Source organism: Notamacropus eugenii, chromosome 1, assembly GCF_028372415.1.
Source record: "Notamacropus eugenii isolate mMacEug1 chromosome 1, mMacEug1.pri_v2, whole genome shotgun sequence".
Taxonomy (NCBI): Eukaryota; Metazoa; Chordata; class Mammalia; order Diprotodontia; family Macropodidae; genus Notamacropus; species Notamacropus eugenii.
Genome location: NC_092872.1, coordinates 477,483,205 through 477,500,910, shown reverse-complemented (window position 1 = coordinate 477,500,910; position 17,706 = coordinate 477,483,205). Strand labels below are relative to the sequence as shown.

The window sequence follows — 17,706 nt, the reverse complement described above, 5'->3', positions numbered from 1 at the left end:
TGTTTCAGACAATGATATTGTCTCATTGCATGGGATACCCATCCCTTAAATGCCCTCCTTTCTCACCTCTGTCACTTAGGATTCCTAGCTTCCTTCAGGGTTCAGATCAAATGCCATTTTGTATTTACTTATCTGTGTGCATATTGTGCTCCCCCAGGACTACAAATGTTACTTAAAGGAAGGGGAGCATTTGTCATTTTTGCCTTTGCATCCCCAGCACCAGCCCCATGCCTTGCACAAAACAGTGACTTTGTTCCGGGGAATGGGTAAAACCAAAAAGAGGAAGCAACTTGGAGAAACTGACCTTTGAAAATCTTCCTTTGATAGTTATGTGTATGCAAATATCCATTAATTGGGTCAGTTAGTGAATCAGTCAACAAATATGTCCAGAGTACCTACTCTGTGCAACAGGGAGTTGTGCTAGAATTAGGGGTGGGGAACCTGCAGCCTTGAGGCTGCATGTGGCCCTCTAGGTCCTCAAGTGCAGCCCTTTAACTAAGTCCAGACTTCACAGAACAAATCCTTGTATTAAATCTAGGAACTAGATTCTGAAGGGCAAGGGTGGGGTTGGATCCAAAGGTGAGAGAAACCTTGTCTCTGCTTACAGTCTAGTAGGAAAAATCAGATAGTTCTAAAAAAGTCCACTCATCACAGGAAGCATCCTGTGTTCCGTGTCAGATGAGGCATAGAGAAAACTCCTAGGCAAGGGAAACTCTGGGCTGGTCCGGGAAGACTTCCTGGAAGAGGTAGGTACTGGAGTTTAGGAAGAGAGGCAGGGGCCTGACCAACAACCACTTGATTGAAATCTTGGAGACATGAAAGGCAGGGAAAAGCAGCAGCCTGGAACATAGGGGGCACGTTGGGGAGCAGTGAGAGAAACCTGGAGAGGTTGTTTAGGAAGAGGTTGTGGAAGGCCTTGAATAGAGCTGACATGAGAACTCCTATGTCCAGCTCTGCCCTGCTGTGAGTAACCCTCAGTGGCCAGGGCAACTCATGCCACCCTCTGTGGGTCTCAGCCTCCTAATTTGTAAAGTGAGGGGCTGGGAATAGATAGCTTGTAAGGTTCCTACCAGATTGCTCTGAATCTCTGAGCCCAAAGTATCTTCCCTCTGGGATTAAATAATTTTTATTTTTAAATAATTTTATTTATTGCATCTCAGTGGAATAGAGGACAGTGCTGGATTTGGAATCTGGATATCTTGAATTCAAATCTTACCTCAGACATTTACTAGATGTATGTCTCCCACTAGTCTGAGTTTCTTGAAAGCACGGACTGTTTTCTTGCCTTTCTTTCTATCTCTGGTGCCCAGCACAATGCCAGGCACACAGTGACAGCTTTATAAAGGCTTATTGACTTGTGTGAACCTGGCAAGTCACTCTATCTACCTCAACCTTAGTTTGCTAATCACTGAAATGGGGATGATAATTACACCAAAGTCATAGAGTTGTTGTAAGGATCGAATGAGATATGTGTAAAGCACTTTGTTTACCTTAGAGCTCCATAGCTATTAGTTATTATTTTTTAAATTCTTATTAGCAGTTCTGTTTCTGTCCTGTTTGGGTTCCTCTTCTCTCGAGAATAATGAAATCCTCTGAGCTCCACGTTCCTGACAGAAGAGCTGTTGGCCCTCCAGCCCTTCCATTAGTGACTTCTGGAGGCTAAGCCATAATTGGGGAAGATTATAGGTGCATCCTCATCCCCAAACAGCAACACAATGGAGAGAAGCAATTAAAATGCAAATTGGTGACTGAGTTTCTGAGCTAAAACAGCAAAATACAAAGGGGGGGAATTTATTCTGTAATTATACAGTACAACATACAGCTCTGACTTCCTTTAGACTGCTTTGTTCAGGTCTGGTGCTGCTGCATAATGCCTTCCCGGCAATCCAGTGCACAGGAATAAAAGGGACAGCTAGGCTGAACTGGGATTAAAGGCTTGGCGCCATTGAGTGAATTTGAGGAGCCATGATCTGTGCAGTTCACAACCTAACTGATAAGGAGGATCAAGCCCACATACACAAATCTCATTAACTTGGCATTGAATCACAGAGGGTAATTCCCTCTAATAAACTGCCTTCTCAGTTTCCTATCCGGAAACCTTCTGCTCTTGCCCTACCATGGACAGTGGCAAGTGTGCTCATGGATGTGACTGGTAGAGTGCCAGGGCTGAAAGGGGCCCTTGGAACACAGACTGGCAGAACTGGAAGGGATCCGGAGATCACAGTTAGAAGGGACTTCCAGGCTCACTGGTGCAACTCTTTCATGGGGAAACTGAAACCTAGGGAATTTAAGTGATTTATTATGCAAGTCACACAGGTGGTGAGATCAGAGATAAGATTTGAATCCAGGTCTTCTGACTCCAGAGTTAGAGAATTTTCTTCTGTACTATGGGAAAAAAAATCTTAAAATATATTAAATGCCAGCTAGAAGGACTATGAACATAGATCAATAGAGTTGGTCGGGGTCTTGGGATACAAAACATCAGAGCTGCAAGGGACCTTCCTTGGTATGTCAAAGCCCCAAAGGGCCTTTGGAACACAGAATGTCAGGATTGGAAAGGGCCTTGGAAATAGAATACTAGAAATAGAAGGATCCATGGAATAGAGCATGTTAGACCTGGGAGGGCCATTGGACATAATATCAGAACTGGAAGGGGCCTTGGAATTCAGAATGTCACAGCAGGGAAGGAAAACATGATGTCAGAGCTGGAAGTAGCCATAGAACTCAGAATGTCAGAGCTAGAAGGGAACTTAGAACTCAAAGTGTCAGAACTAGAATAGATCTTACAACATAGTATGTCAGAGCTAGAAGACCTTAGAACATGGGATGTCAGAGGACTAAATTGAGGCCTAGAGGAAGGGAAATGACTTACCCAGGGTCACATAGCGAGTTACTTGTGGAGCTGGAGCTAGACTGATCAGGAAAGCAATTGGAAAAAGTTGCAAAGGAGGGGCCAGTAATCATCTTTATAGTATTTCTCTCTGCCAGTGGACTCTGGCCATCACTTTAATTGGGGGAAAACCACACACACCATACACATAAACAGACTTGTGGTTTAAGTCATGAAGAAGACCATCTTTCCTAATGGGGTTTTTAGAAGACTGTCTTGGTGATGTTGGTTGGCCCTGGGAGCCTGGTTCCTTGAAAGCATCTTCCTGAACTGGGGCTCAGTCACCCTCTTTTGTGTCTTACAGCTGACAATGAGAACAACATCGCCTTCAGCCAGCCCCGGTCCCCTCCAGCTGTCGTGGAAGAGAAGTGGAAACCACAGCCCCAAAGAAACAGCACCAACAATGGTATGTTTGAAGGGTTGTGAGGGGGCCCTCGCTGCAACAACATCCTTCAGTCTGGTGCTCACTCCATGCCCTGCCTTCTGCCAGCACCCTGGACAGCTCCCTGGTGCTCTGATGGGTTCTTACAGTTGTTTCACGTCTAGGCCACTGGCTTCTCCAAGGACAGAGGAGAGGCAGGAAAGGAGAAAGCACATCTGTTTTATAGATGAAGAAGCCAAGGCCTATTGAAGCCAACAGGCTTGGACCTGGACTTGGGGAGATCTGAGTTCAAATCCAGCTCCAGACCTTAACTAGCTGGTGACTCTGGGCAAGTTACTTCAGTCAGCCTCCATTTCCTCATCTGCAAAATGGGGATTGTGATAGCACCTACCTTTCAAGGTTTTTGTGAGGATCAAATGAGGTAATATTAGTAAAAGCATTTAGCACAGTGCTTGGCACAAAGGTGCTATATAAATGTTAGCTATTATTGTTGTTGTCATATGTACCAAAACAAAATCAGCTTCAATTTTTCCCAGAATGATAAGCAAAATACCCAGTGTCCTTTGGTAGGAATAACCACTCTGTACTTTGTCTCCCTCTTTCTCCCCCACCCCTATCTCTGTAGCTTCAGTGAGCGGTTCAGCGCCCAACAGCACCATCCCAGAGAAGGAGCGGCAGAACATCGCGGAGAGGTTGTTACGTGTGATGTGCGCGGACTTGGGCACACTGAGTGTGGTGAGCGGGAAGGAGTTTCTCAAACTGGCACAGACCCTGGTGGACAGTGGTGCCCGCTATGGCGCCTTCTCAGTCACTGAGATCCTTGGCAACTTCAATACTCTGGCCTTGAAACACTTGCCTCGGATGTACAACCAGGTAAAGGTGAAGGTCACCTGTGCCCTGGGCAGCAATGCCTGCCTGGGCATTGGCGTGACCTGCCACTCACAGAGCATCGGCCCTGACTCCTGCTATATCCTGACGGCCTATCAGGCTGAGGGCAACCACATCAAGAGCTACGTCCTGGGCATCAAGGGTGTGGACATCCGGGACAGCGGCGACTTCATCCACCACTGGGTCCAGAATGTGCTGTCCGAGTTTGTGATGTCTGAGATCAGGACGGTCTACGTGACAGACTGCAGGGTGAATTCGTCTGCCTTCTCCAAGGCTGGCATGTGCCTTCGCTGCTCAGCCTGTGCCTTGAACTCGGTGGTGCAGAGCGTCTTGAACAAGCGGACGCTACAGGCCCGCAACATGCACGAAGTTATCGAGTTGCTGAATGTCTGTGAAGACCTGGCAGGCTCCACAGGCCTCTCGAAGGAGACCTTTGGTTCCCTGGAGGAGACCTCGCCCCCACCCTGCTGGAACTCAGTGACGGACTCTCTGCTGCTGGTGCATGAGCGCTACGAGCAGATCTGCGAGTTCTACAGCCGCGCCAAGAAGATGAACCTCATCCAGAACCTCAACAAGCATCTCCTGAGCAACTTGGCTGCCATCTTGGCCCCCGTGAAGCAGGCGGTTATCGAACTGAGCCATGAGAGCCGGCCCACCCTGCAGCTGGTGTTGCCCACCTACGTCAAGCTGGAAAAGCTCTTCACGTCCAAGGCCAACGACGCTGGGGTCGTCAGCAAGCTTTGCCACCTCTTTCTGGAGGCCCTGAAGGAAAACTTCAAGGTGCACTCAGCCCACAAAGTGGCCATGATCCTGGACCCCCAGCAGAAGCTGCGACCCGTCCCACCCTACCAGCATGAGGAGATCATCGGCAAAGTGTGTGAGCTCATCAATGAGGTGAAGGAGTCCTGGACTGAGGAAGTGGACTTTGAGCCTTCCACCAAGAAGCCTCGGGCCGCCGGTGAAGCCACCACAGCTCAGGAAGATGACCGGTTTGGGAAAAACGAAGTTTATGATTATTTGCAGGAACCCCTCTTCCAGTCCACCCCTGACCTCTTTCAGTACTGGTCTTGTGTTACCCAAAAGCATACGAAACTGGCCAAACTGGCCTTTTGGCTCCTCGCGGTGCCAGCTGTGGGGGCCAGGAGTGAGTGTGTAAATATGTGTGAGCAGGCACTTCTCATTAAAAGGAGACGACTTCTTAGTCCCGAAGACATGAACAAGCTCATGTTTTTGAAGTCCAACATGCTTTAAAACTGTCTTTTAGTTTAAAAATAATAATAATAATAACTATAAAACACTGTCGCAATCAAAGAAAAGGAATTTAAGTTCTAAACACTGTGGACCTCATTACAAATGCCCCTGGAAACTTAAGTGCTTTTTCTATGTGTATATACATAAGTGTGTGTATGCACACGCATGTGTATGTACATATGTACACATACCTATGGATAAATACACATACATTGTGTAAGTGGGTAGGTGGTTCCTTGGGTCTGTTTATACAGACAAAGAAATCACCCACATGCATACACATAAAGGCCCCAGTGCTCATGAACACGTACCTGTGTGTACATGTATTAAGTGGGGTATGTGAGGAAAGATGAGTGTATGTGAGAGAGGGAGTACTTTTACCAGGAAAATGCTTCTTGTCTCCAACAGGGGTTTTTTTTTTTTAAACAAACTTTCCATGTTTTCAGGTGTGCAGACCAGTAGGAGGCTGATGTAAAGTCTTCAGGCAGCTGAGATCTAAAAGTGACTTGAAGTTTCTTTGGTTTCTCCTCCCTTCCCTCTCTGTCCCTCTCTCTTCCCCTCCCCTTCCCTTCTTGTCTGCCCCTCTCCCCTTCAGGGCTGTCTCGCCATGGATATTTGTATCTGCATTAAGTGGACAATATCTGCACTGGACTTTGCTTCTCCAATTACCTTGTATATTTTCAGGGCATTGATCAGCTGCCTTCCTGACATCTGTCACATGTTATAAAGGTAGCTGCATTCTAGAAACACACCTATCTCTCAGATCAGGAAAGGAGACATATGGAAACAAATAGGACTTTGTATTTTTTAAATATAAGATGGAGAAGAAAAATTTTCAGAAAAGTAGTTATTCTAGTGAACTGTCTCCACACCTTAGTTTTTTGAGTTGTTTTTTTAAAACATTTTAGTGGGTTTTAACCTTTCTTTGATTTTTTGTTTTAAAGTTTGATTTAGAACCCTCTAGGAGGCACTGAATGTCTGTAACTTATGTTTATGGTTTTAAAAAAAATCTTTTCTTTCCTCCCTCCCCTTTCCTCCTCCTCCCCAAGTCACACTGTAAACTAGCTCATCTCAGTGGTGTAACGGACATCCTAACATTTTTCTTAAGCCTTCCCTGTATAGTCCCGATCTCCAAAGGATGTTTTCCTTCAGAAGGCATGGGGGCGAGCGGGTCGGGGTGGGGGGTGGGGCGTAACAATGCAGAGGATTCCATGAGTTCACAAGCATAGCATCGCATCTGGTGGAAGCATGTGGCTTAGGATATCTTCTGAATGTAAGTGAAAAGAATTTACCCTCCTGTTTGTTTTGCCTCATTTGTCTCTAGTACCAGGAATGTCTAACTAAGATACCTAGAGTGCATTACACTACTCATCACATCACTGAATTGTTCTAGCTCATTAGAAACTTGTGAGTTGATCAGAGTTCATGTCCAGTGGCATGTCAGACCCACAGCTTCCCCCTTCATCTAGCCCTTGGCCCTGCTACCCAGAACCCTCCGAGCAGGGGGTACAAATTGGTCAGCCTTTAGGGTTCCTGATGTTTGACTTAGAATCCTATTCCTACAAGGCAGTAGGGCTGAGTGCCTTGTAGGCCTCTACAGACTCCATGCCAAAGTCCAATGTCAGGGGATTTCACCTTCAGGAGTATATTTAAGCTGAGCCTGACTTTACTATATAATTTTTAGGGTCCCTCCCAGTTGTGAAATTTTTATTTCCCTTCCCTACACATGGAGATTTGAGGTCTGTGGACTCAGCACCTGACAGTGACCATTTGGGCTTATCCTAGAGAAGCCAGTTCTCCCCTTGGTACCCTTTTACTCACTAGATTGAGATGGGCTAGGAAGGCTAGGAACTTTGTCTTTTGAGGCTTATGTACTGTATGGTCTTTGACCTGCATAGTTAAGGTAACTCTGTTGAGGTGATCACTATTATGGGAAAACAGTTGAGCTGTTGACCCTCTCAGAAGGTGACCCCAGATGGTTTCCTGTATCATTTGCCTTGTTTGTAAAGATAAGTTCCAACGTCTTAGCTAAGGAATTTGTCACCAGTAACGTATGCATTACCCGCTTTTGCCATGAGATACCTCCACAATCAAAGGCCTTATGCCAGTGGGGAGGGAAGGTAGAATTACCATTTTCTTCTCGTGTTTTTAATTGGCCTGTAAGCAATTCTTGGATTCCCTCCTCCCAAGCGCTCCCTTGTGCCAGTAGGAGGAGTGAGGTTGGTTGAAAGTTAGTGAGGTCCTGAGAGCCCCAGGCCCACATCCCCATCTTTACGGGGAGGAGGGACTATTTTGATTTACAGCCCCTGTCACTGAAACCTCCCCTAATCCTCCCATCTAGGGTATTTAAAGGGAAATGTCATCCAGGTGGTTGGTGGTTTCTGCATTTGAGTTGATTGTATCATTTTGTTAAAAGGAGAGGATGATCTTGTGTATCCCTTATCTGCCACACCTATAGAAGGAAAACTTTGTATATGGTTCTTGGAAACATTTTTGACCCCTACCACTCTGAAGCTTAGAAACTGTACTGCAGTGAAAATGTTGAATCTGAAATTCAAAGTAAACAACCAGTCTTACCTCGTTGCTGCCTCATCCCCTGCTTTCCTCACCAACATCCAGGAACTGGACTGGACTAGAGAAGAGCGTTCCCCTCTCACTCTTGAGATAAATTAAGTGAATTCCACTTTGTATTTTTTTTCTTCCTTGGGAAGTTTGCTGCTTCTTGTGAACTGTCTTAGTCTCCAAAGGGCTGTGAAAGGGGAATAATTCATTGGTGGGGGTTGGTGAGGGTTTCTCTCTTCCTTCTGCTGCTTCCCCAGGCATTGGCACTGGGAACTGGAGAGACCTTGGCAGAGTCTCTTGGCTAGAGTTCTCATACAAGCCAAATGCCATTACAACAACTTTCATGGCACAGCCAGATAATAGCTATGATCTGGGCAATCCCCAACCCCCAACCCCTCCCCCCCCATCTTAGTCTCGGCAATACTCAGTTGTTCCAGATTTTCACACAGCCAAAGAATTTGGACAACTCTTCAGCATTTGGTCACTGGCATGGCATTTGACCTATTGTAGGCCCTACATAGTTTTGTGATCTTGGGAATCAATGAGATGTCTGTCGCTTGACCATAGGGCTTGAAGGACAGGCTCTAGGTATTCTCAGGTCCTTCACAGAATGGTGCCTGTGGTTTGAAATGGACAGTTCTTACAGAATCACTAAATCTCCAGGACAAAAATGTTCTGTGCCTGTTTTGTTTTGTAGAGATATGGAACTCCCAGGTGGGGGACAGTGCTCCAGCATTTCCATCCCCACCCTCTTTTTCTCTCTTTCCCAAAAAGGTTATTCTAGGCATCTCCACCATCTATGAGTTTACCGCAATGCCTGAAGCATTATCATTGTCAGGTGTTTTCCCCTGAGAGACCCCCAGATCTAATTGATAAGGCACCCAAGGAGAGAAACCCAGGTCTCTCTGGTGTTCTTCATTTCTCATTTTCAGATCAGTTACTGGTGAGACAAAGAAAACTCAGTGACAGGAGGTCTGTGGTGACTGCCCATACTTGAACATCTGGCTTTTCCATCAGAGGAGCACCAAAGGATGTCTCTTCCATCTAAGCTTGTTCTCTCATTCAGAAGTACTCTGTGCCCACTCATCATCCTGTTACCATCCTAGTCAACTGTGGGTGTTACTACTCTGGTGGGGCAAGCCAGGGGCCTGCAGGGAGATGTCCTTCATTGTTCAGAAGCCTTGGAGGCTCCCCGCCTTAGCCCAGTGTTAACTCCTGATCTGAGAGTTCTGAGACTTGTGTGAGGCACCTTTAGGAAGGAGAATGAGCAGCTACAGGGAACAAAAACTTCAGCAACAAAACTAAACCCCTCTCTCTGTTCTTGTGAGTTGGCATTATTCTCTTACCCTTTTTCCTTGGGAGTTTTGGCACGTTCAGCCAGCTCAACTGTATCTTTAGGTGATTCAAGGAACCCTTGTGGAGGGATTGGGGGAGGGGACTCTGATGGGGGAAAGGTAGATAATCATTGCATCACTGCTAAGTGGCCGATGCTAGCAGACTAGGCAGAAAGAAGCTGTTAGATCCCAGCCTCCTGAGGGGGTGTCTTCCAGGAGGCAGAGAACTGGGCCCAGCCATAAACATTCCTGGGTTTCATCTCTAAGGGCACAGTCTTTGAAGGAAGAAGAGTATGATAGCCACTTTGTAACTTTGAGTCTAGGAAAGCAGGCACCTGGAGAGAAATACGAAAAGCACATTATCTCTGAACCTCAGTGTACCTGACAAGTGGAGGAGACAAAAGGTGTGAAAAAAACAGTACGTGAAAAATCCTGAAGGGGTCAGACGTGACTGAAGGCAAGCAGGAGTCCACTTCTGCCAGTGGGAGCACCAAAGAAAGTTGGTAAAGCTTGATGAGAAGTATTGCTCAGTGGAAAGACAGGCTTTCTAAGGAAATGGCCATAGCTCAAAGCATCTTAACTGCTCCCCCAGTTGCTTTGAACCCAGTTAGACAGAACCCCTCCCCTATCCCCAACTTCCACCCCTCAAATAATTCAACTGTGATTTTCATATTTGTTTTTGTCTCAAATGGCTGCTGTATTCTCATCTCCGGGGAAATTTCTGAAGAATGAGACTTAATGGTTTGAGGGGAATCTCCTGCCTGTAGATGAGGTCAGGAGCTGGCTGCTAGACCCTCCCCAGCCCCACCATCCCCACCATCCCCATTGCCTGGGAATCAAAAATAAGGAGTTTTGTTTATTTTTTCCTGCAACCTTGGTTCTTGTGGTCCCAGAGGAGCCCCATGCCAAGCCCATGCCTCCAGCCTTGTTCTGAAATAAACATGGGTCATTAAGAATGAGGAAGTCTAAGTTAGCTGATCCCCCCTCCCTCTGCTCAGTCCTCATCCATCACTGTGGCACTTCTGCTAGGCCAGGTATGGTAAACCAATGATTTAGCATTTTTGTCCTGGAGTCTCCTGTCTCCTTCCCCCTAATTTTATTGTTTTTGGGGTGTTGTTTAGGTTGGATTTGGGGGTTTGGGGATAGTTGGGGGTTTTTTTGTTTTACATTTTTGTGTTTGTTGGTTTTGTTTTCAGAACTATCACTGCTGGACCCTGGGTTCAATAGGAAGAGCTCTAGGCTTACCTTAAACCACAGGGTTCACTATCATACTTGCTAAAGGTGTAAAATTGTGGTCTAGACAGCTGCATGAAGATAGTTACTGTTCTTTTCCCTTGGCCATAATGAAAACCCCAAGTTGTGCTAATGCCACATTTGTGTTATTGAAGGAGGAAGATATAATTGGCTTGCCATTGGGTATTCACATCACTGTTCAAGAGTGGGTTCCCTGCCCACTCATCCACCAGGGAACCAACCCACCCATCCAAGGGACATAGGACAGATCATGTCCTAATGGGCAACTTATTTTTTTATAACCAAAGTTCCTTAAATGGGGCATGGCCTAGCCTCGTGTTCAACCTCAGGGGTCTCAGATTCCTTCGGTGCTTTCTGAAATCCAAGCTGGTTGGTAATCAACAAGGACAAAGGCCAGCTGTACTGGGGGTTGGGGAGGAGAAGGGCAAGAAGGACAGCCCGAAGGAGAGGCAAGGGACCTTTCTCCTAGACTTCTTTCCTCCATGGGAGCCAAGGTCATTCCCTGAGAGGGAAGCATAAGAGAATCAGTGCAAAGAGAAGGCTGGGGGAAACCCACTGGCCCTTGGGGTGGGAAAGTCAAGGTGCAAACCCACTTGGACAAATGTCAGGAAACCCTTTTATATAACAACCCAAGTAAAGCTATTTTTGGAAAAGTCTTATCTTTTGTTGCTGTCACTGTTGTTGGTGTTCCTTCCCCCATGACCCATGTTGGAGTTGGATTATGAGTCATTCACATCAGGTTAAGACCATGACCAACTTTCTCCCTTTCTCTCCTGGTCCCTTCCCTCAGTAACTGTGGGTATCCATCTTCCTTTCTCTTTCTGTAGATAACAGACGTTCTAGGCAATACCATAGATGCACCTGAGTGTGTATCTCTCTCTGTGAGTGTAAGAAACTCAAGTCATCTTTAAAAAAAAAAAAAGAAAAAGAAAAAAAAGAGAAAATGCAAAGATACAAAAAAAAAAACAAAAAACAAGAAACAAAAATATCTTTTTTAGGCCAGAGTTTTCTACAGGTATTAATGAATATTTTTCTTAATCCTTATAAGTTTTATGTGTTTAATATTTCTTAATACCGGTAGCATTAATTTATACTTTTGTAGCAACACAATATTTTTATAAACAGCCAACGCTTGGCTATGTCTTCATGAGGGGAATGCACAGGGCAGCCTGCGGGGGCCCTGTGTACCGTGTACTGTATTTAAAAAAAATAAAAATAAAAGGTTACCTAATGTCACACTTGCTGTGTTAATAAACAAAAGAAATTGTTTGAAGTCTCCTGTATTGTTGGTGTGGATCAAATGACTCTCTAGAGAGCCAAATTGCACGATTGAGTTCCCAGTTCTCATAGTGATATTTAAACGCTTGGGGCCAGCTCAAGGGTTTAGGGTTTTTCTGTTTGTTTGTTGGGTTTTTGTTTTGTTTTTGTTTTGTTTCATTGTGTTTGTTTCGTTTTGTTCTCCTTAAACGTTACGGTTCTGTTTTCCCTTTTTGCAGCCAAAAATGTTTAGTGCTGTTTGAAACATAGACTGATATCAGATGGAGGGGGAGGGGGGAGAAGATTTTTTAGGGAAAAAAAAGAAAGAAAAGAAAAGGAAAAAAAAAAGGAAATTGAGCCGTGTCAATGTTACTGTTTTTACCAGTCTGTTGCTGTCGGAAAGTGGGGCATTTCCAATGAGAAAAGGAGCAGTTCCCATTTTCCGTTCTTTATCTGTAAGCCAAAAGCCCTTGTCCAGAATTCAGTGACCCTGCTTTGAGATGGGTCTCAAGCGTTCCTACAAGTTTCTTTTCCAGTGGCTGATGCCATCATGGAAAGACATACTGTAACTGTTAGAAAGGATCAGTTGCTTAATGATTTTCATGTCAGTGTTGTATTTATGGTTTTACAATAAAATGACCTTTAGGAAAATGGCTGCATCTGGTGCTGTGGTTTGTTTTTTTAAATGCTAGTTATGGTGTCAGGTCTGGAGGACATTGATGAGATGGAGTATATCCAGAGAAGGGAAGCAGGACAGTGAGGGCAGACTGCAAACTCTAGCACACACAAAAAAGAGAGGAAGGATCTAGGGATGTTCCCTCTGGAGAAGAGAATTTACCCATATTTGATACATAGCTCCTTACTGTGGATGAGGCATGCATGGTGTTCCAAGTCCCAGACCTTCTTCTCTTACACCATTGGTAGTATATAGCAGAACACATATTCAAACCTAAGCCCCCTGACTCCAAATCCGTTGTGCTTTCCCCTTCACCACACCATACTTCCAAGCCATTTCACAGATGAAGAAACTGATGTCCACAGATATTAAATTACTTGTCCAAAGTAGCCCAACTAAGTGGCAGAGTCAGGACCAATAGATCTAAGGTACAAGAAATAGAATTTCAGGAAGAATTTTCTGATAGCTGGTCATAGTGGCAAGTGCCTGTTCATTCCTTCTCCTGGGGAGGTAGAGGCCCTGAGCTTAAGAGTTCAGAGCTTCAGTGGGCTAAGCCAATTGGATGTGTACACTAAGAGCCATCCCCCAAAGTGAGTGGGAGGAGGTCACCTAGGGAGAGAACAGGAAAAGGTCAAAGCTCCTGTGCTGAGAAAGAGTTCTAAGTATTAGAAAACTCCTTCCTTCCTTCCTTCCTTCCTTCCTTCCTTCCTTCCTTCCTTCCTTCCTTCCTTCCTTCCTTCCTTCCTTCCTTCTTTCCTTCCTTTTCTTGCAAGATCCTTGTGAAAGGATTGTGTCCTCTGTTTCTGTCTGAAGACTCCAAGATTCTTTCAGAATTGGAGGCCTGCCTTCTTGGTGCTAAGCAGCCTGGATGGGGGGTGAGGGCTCCCTGTGAAGAAGAAAGGAGTCTGTCACTTGCTATAGTCTGTAGGTTGCAGATTATCCAGGTTTTCTCTTTGTTGTAAAAGTGTCAGGAATGTGTCTATATTTTCTTCTTTTGTCCTCCACTCCCCAGATATGTTTATTCAGGTGAAATCAGTCTAAAATGTACTTCGAGTGTTGGGCAACAATAGTTCCTATCCACAGGACTCTCTAGTTTTTTAACTACTTAGGATCACTTGGGGCCTCAGAGGCCTCTAGTTCATTCCCTTTATTTTACAGATGAAGAAAATGGGGCCAATCAAGGAAGGGAAGTGACTGGCCCAAATAAGTAAGGGCAGCTTGGTGGCACAGTAGATAGAGCGCTGGGCTTGGAGTCAAGGAGACCTGAGTTCAAATTCAGACTCAGATACTAGCTGTATGACCATGGGTAAGTCACTTAACCCTGTATGCCTCAATTTCTTCTTGTTAAATGAATTAGAAAAGGAAATGTCAAACCATTCTAGTATCTTTACCAAGAAAACCTCAAATAAGGTCACAAAGTGAGACACTCCTGAGCAACAACACAGCTGTTAGTGGTAGCCAGAACTTGGATGTGGGTCCTGTGACTCCCACATGAGGGCTCCTCCCGTGCACCGCTCTGGGAGATGCTAATCTAAATAGCATAATTATTTTTTAGATGAGACAGAAAGGGAGGACCAAGGTGAGGTATTTCCAAGTGGACCAGCCTCAAGACCACCTGAACGGGGCCAGGGAGTTAGTGACATATGAGATGAGACAGAACTGGCAGGTACTGCTGAGGGCATGTACTCCAATGCCCTCATCTTACAGACGAGGGCCCAGGGGAGAGCGCTGATTTGTCCAACGTCATAGGGGCAGTAATCATCAGAATTGGGACTTGAACCCAGTCTCTGATACCAAAGCTAATTAATTCTCTTTTCATTGAACCAGCCTCTGAGGGATTGGGGCAGGAGTGGGGTGGGGGAGGAATCAGTTGGCCAAACCCTTGTTCTTCACCTATTTGCTTCTAAAGTGAGACATCAGTAAACTAATTAGACTGTCAGCAGCCTGAGATACTGACTTCAGGCAGAAGAGAGGAAGGGCTACCTTTGCCCTCATAGCTTCAACAGCATGGATTTGAAGTCAGAGGATCTAGGTTCAAGTCCTGGCTTTTCCCCTGACCATCTGTTTGACCTTGGCAAAGTCACAATCTCTCCAAGCTTGTCTCCACATCTGTAGCACATAGAAAGGGAGTATGGCCAACAACTCCCTTGTTCTGGTCGTTTGGCAGGGGAGGGGTTGCCAGAAATGGGTGTCTTATGTCTGTTTCCAAGGGTAACCCTGGTGTGTAAAAGATATAATCTTACTACTTACTACTGTAGCTCCTGAGCCCCCACTAGTGTGCTTCCCATTTATAGAAACCAGTCACAGTGACACTTAAGTCTTAAAAAGGAAACATTTACTAAATAACAAGGCAAAAGCAAAAATAATTAGTACATCTCAGAAGTAAAAATCAGGAATGGTCATAAAATGTTTATTCAGTAAAAGACAAAGGAGCAGCTAAATGGCACATTGGATAGAGTGGCAGACCTGGAATCAGAAAGATTCATCTTTGTGAGTTCAAATCCAGCCTCAGACACTTACTAGCTGTGTGACCCTGGGCAAGTCACTTAACCCTGTTTGCCTCAGATTCCTCATCTATAAAATGAGCTGGAGAAGGAAATGGCAAACCACCCTAGTATCTTTGCCAAGAAAAACCCAAATGGGGTCATAAAGAGTCAGACATGATTGTAAAACAACTGAGAAAAAAGACAAAAGCAAGAGTGACTGAAATAAACAATATGACTGATACAGAAATATATATTGCATGATTACTGTCTCAGAAGGGAGATAGGAGGGAGGAGAATTTGTAACTCAGTATTTTAGAAAATGAATGTTAAAGATTGTTTTTACATGTAATTGGAAAAATATTAAAAAAAGAATAATTGAAGCATAGCATTCCACCAGTAAACCGGGGTCATCCTCTCCCACTAATGAGCACAATGTCCTTAGTGGGAAAAGTAAACATGCACCCAGGGCCATCCACCACTCTGGACTGCAGGACTGAATTCAGCAGTCTCTTTGAGAGAATAGTCTAACGCTTGCTCCTTTTCTGAGTGTCTTTGCCCTTTTGCTAGATGAAGCCACTTACCTGCTACTCAAAGGCTGCTGAAGCTGTATTAAATTCTTTCATTAAAGGATCAGCTTTACACCCTTTCAGTGAACAGCAGCCCTAAGCCTGAGGTCAGAAGCTTGGAGGCTCGTGTCTTTGGCTGGGCTCTGAAGTAGTGACAAGCAGTTTCCCTAAGCTGGGCAGCTACAAAGCTAATATCTGCTATTGGACTCTCAGGGATTTCCACCTCTCCAATTGCGGAGTGGTGTAGAAGTACAATGCAATCAAGTCATGACAGGCTGACCTCCACCTAAGAGTGTAGGTGGCATAAAGTGCAATAAACCTGGCCAGCCTTTGACTCAAACAGGATTCTGCTTTCTTCCAATCAGATCCCAGAGCATGGGCAGGGCTTTTCTGTATTTAGCTGACAAATTCTAAATAGTACTGAGGAGCAGTTCTGCTGCCCAACAGGAGAACTTCGCTTCTTCCAGTGAAGTCCCAGCAGCTATAGATTCAGCCTCAAAAAGCTGCTCTAATCTCCTGTTTTCCTTCCTACTCTTCTTCTTTCACAAAGAAGGGGACAGTCTCCCTGGTCACCTCTCTGGGCAGCTGTCCTGTTTTCTCATTCTTCTCATCTCTGGTTTCACATCTATCTTCTATGACTTCCATTGCCTTAAATCAAGGTCTCTTACAAGGAGTGGCCCATGTCTAACTGAGGCTGAAGAGCCCAAAGTCTGCAATTCTCTTGGTTTTCATACAAGCAATATTCATTTTTTTTTCTATACTACTAATCAGTGTTTTGATTCTAAGGACCTAAAGATCCTTTGGTTCTAAGCTATAGCCTTCAAAACTGAAAACAGTTAAATGTACACAAGCTGATAGATAATACTGCCTTGTGGTCATGCCCATCTTCAGGGTGGATTTGAACTTTTCTAACAGGTCTTCTCAGTACATAGATCTGAGGGGCAGTTTTCCCCTCAGATCTGTTTCAAGCTGTTTATCTTTTTCTACTTCTTTCAATAAAGAGCAAGCAAAATTTCATATGCAAAAGAAGCAGTACCTTACATCTAAAATTAAGGGGATGAACTAGAAAATCACTAAGGTTTCTTTCAGATGTGTGTAAACCTGTGATCCTATCATCGTAAGCAGTCCTCATTGCCTGGGAGAGGATATGGTTTTTATATTCTAGACAGGGCAGATTTGGAGTTCTTAAAAGGACAATGTGGATAGATGTCCATGTCCCAAACCTGAAATCCCCATCATTCCTCATTTCTTAAAGATCTTCTAAAGGACCATAACTGAGTGAAGGTTACCTGGTGTTATCTGGAGAGGGTTTAGTACCTTAACAGCTCCAATTCTCAGCTAGCGGAGAGCAGAACTGTGAGATACTGGTATAAAGAACAAAGCATTGAACCAGGGTCAGGTGGCCAGAGTTCTATGCTTGACTCAATACCTTTGTGACATTGGATGAGTTGCTTCTATTGGAAATACTAAATTTTGTCTTCTCTTATAAAGGGAAGATGTTGGACGACACAGTCATTAAGGTCTCTTCCAACTCAAACATTTGCTGTTTGAACATTGTTTTAGGGCCCCTTCTTGCTCTGACAGTCCATGTTCAAAGGTGCCTTCCACTTCTGACTTTTATTTTAGGTTCTTTCCAGTTCTGATATTTGATGACTTGAAGTCCCTTCCGTAGTCTTCTATGCTTGTGACATCAGTGAGGATTTTAGAAACAATTATTGTTCAGAGAACTAGCTTAAAATCTCTTTATTTTCTTTTTTTAAAAATTAATTTATTTTAAACTTAACTGCACAATAAGAAAAGAAAAAGAAACATTATAAACTTAAATAAAAAGAAAAAAAGCATTGCCATTGTACAGCAAAATATGAGAGGATTCAAAATATACAGCAGTAAATTTATGTTCTGAGCTGTCCATCTTTTTTTTTTTTTTGGTTCCTTGTAAGTTTTATTCTTTACTGTACATTTTTTATTTTGTTCCGTCCCTCCCTTATTGTGCCCCCTCCGAGAAGGCTATAATTAAATACAGAGATTACATATGTATATATATGTATACACATATAAACCTATACACATGCATACATATACATGCATGTATATGCATACATATGCATATACTTACACATATACTTAGATAGCTATAAGTGTAAACATATACATTCATAT

The 17,706-nt window shown here is 44.3% G+C and overlaps 1 protein-coding gene across 13 annotated transcripts in view; it reads left to right on the top strand.

The window, feature by feature from the left end:
* The window catches only part of ZNF618 (zinc finger protein 618), a 231,118-nt gene extending 218,647 nt beyond the window's left edge, over window positions 1–12,471 (top strand). For all 13 annotated transcript variants that reach the window (XM_072632439.1, XM_072632435.1, XM_072632433.1 and 10 more), the window contains 2 exons: window positions 3,195–3,296; window positions 3,898–12,471. In XM_072632439.1, coding sequence (XP_072488540.1) covers window positions 3,195–3,296; window positions 3,898–5,411 — 1,616 coding nt within the window. In that variant the 3' untranslated portion in view covers window positions 5,412–12,471. The remainder of the gene's footprint in view (window positions 1–3,194; window positions 3,297–3,897) is intronic.
* The last annotated feature ends 5,235 nt before the right edge of the window (window positions 12,472–17,706 follow it).